The sequence below is a fragment of the Staurois parvus genome, unplaced genomic scaffold (assembly GCF_062004578.1).
Source record: "Staurois parvus isolate SC_StPar_1 unplaced genomic scaffold, SC_StPar_1.0 ptg001375l, whole genome shotgun sequence".
In the NCBI taxonomy this organism is placed as follows: domain Eukaryota; kingdom Metazoa; phylum Chordata; class Amphibia; order Anura; family Ranidae; genus Staurois; species Staurois parvus.
The window spans coordinates 80767-82638 of record NW_028319171.1 but is presented as its reverse complement, the minus strand read 5'-3'; the positions used below and the strand labels follow the sequence as shown (position 1 = coordinate 82638).

Genomic DNA, 1872 nt, shown 5'->3' with positions numbered 1-1872 from the left:
AGATAAGAGATAGACAGTGGAAATCTTGGTATCTTTGGAGAAGCACCAAGACACCAGGAGATAAGAGATAGATAGATTGTGGATATCTTGGTATCTTTGGAGAAGCACCAAGAGATAAGAGATAGACATTGGACATCTTGATATCCTGGGAGTTGCACCAAGAGATAAGAGATAGACAGTGCATACCGTAGTATCTTTGGAGAAGGGCCAAGAGATAAGAGATAGACAGTGGACATCTTGGTATCTTTGGAGAAGCGCCAAAACACCAAGAGATAAGAGATAGACAGTGGACATCTTGGTATCTTTGGAGAAGCGCCAAAACACCAAGAGATAAGAGATAGATAGTGGATATCTTGGTATCTTGGGAAATGTACACAAACATGAAGATATAAGAGATAGACAGTGGACATCTTGCTATTTTGGGAGAAGAATCAAGACACTAAAATATAAGAGTTAGACAGTGGACATCTTGATGTCTTGGTAGCAGAAAAAAATATTTCACCAGAACTATTGTAGAACAGATTTGGTTCTTGATGTCACAAAGGAAAGAAGCTTGTTGATAATATGGGAGAAAATGGCCTGTAGGAAAAGAGATGCAAATTACAGGAGAAGCGTCATGATCCAAGAAAGGAAAGGACAGATTGTCACACTGAATCATTTTTATTTTTTGTGATTCGGATCAGGGCATTCTTCACTTCTTTGTTTCTTAAACTATATATTAGGGGATTCAGCATGGGAGCAACAGCTGCATACATCACCGAGAACATTTGATCCACTTCGTTGGAATACTGTGAGGTGGGCTTCATGTACATAAAGAGAATGGTCCCATAGAACATCAGAAGGACCATCAGGTGGGATGTGCAAGTCGAGAAGGTTTTTCTTCTACCGCTGGCTGACATACGTAGAACAACTTTTATTATCTTGATATAAGAGGTCACGCTGAGCAAGAGCGGGCAGAGTCCGAGAACAATGACTTCTACGTAAATAAGGGCATCAAATCTGGTATCAGGGCAGGAGATTTGCGCCAGGGCCTTGACGTTGCAGAAAAACTGTTGAATTTTATTTGAGTGGCACAGAGGCAAAGTGGAAGCGAAAACCGTGACCAGAGCAGAATTGACACAACCAGGAATCCAGATTCCAACTGAAAGCAGAACCAAGTTTCTTCTATTCATGATGAGGTGGTATTGGAAAGGGTTGCATATGGCGACGTAGCGATCGTAGGCCATCGAAGATAATAAAATGACCTCAATGCTGCCTACGAAGGTAAAAAAGAACATCTGGGTGAAACACTGCATAAAGGATATGGAGTTATCTCCGGTAAGTAGCATGGCCATCAGTTTTGGCAAAGTCACGGTTGTGTAACTGATGTCTACGAAGGACAGATTACACAAGAAGAAGTACATTGGGGTGTGCAGGTGGACGTCCGCGCAGGTCACAGTAATTATAACTAGATTTCCTAGTAATCCAATTAAATATATAAAAAGAAACACAACAAAAAGGAAAGGCTGCTTTTCGTGGTTACTGAAGAACGCTAAGATCTGAAAGTCTTCCGTGGTCGTCTCATTGTCTGCAAAGTTTGTCATCTTCTATAACACACACAAAAAAAAAAATCATGGAAGCAAATCTAAGAAGTTCATTCAAATACAAACACAAAAATGTTTGAAAAATGTCAGCATTACCCACATGGAAGAAAAATATATTTTAAATATATTTTAAAAATATTGTTCCCAAATATATTGACATATATTCGAAATACTACAATTTTGGCCGTATACAATATATTTCAAAATATATTTCAATAAATAAATATATATATAAATAACAAGAGACAATACAGCAACAATACAGTTCAATACAAGAGGGTTAGGAGGG

General features: G+C 38.6%; 1 protein-coding gene across 1 annotated transcript; it reads right to left on the bottom strand.

The window, feature by feature from the left end:
• Positions 1–644: 644 nt before the first annotated feature.
• LOC149436340 (olfactory receptor 8H1-like) lies at positions 645–1583 on the bottom strand. Its single transcript, XM_089661709.1, has one exon. The coding sequence runs from the start codon at positions 1581–1583 to the stop codon at positions 645–647; it is 939 nt and encodes a 312-aa protein (XP_089517835.1).
• Positions 1584–1872: the final 289 nt, after the last annotated feature.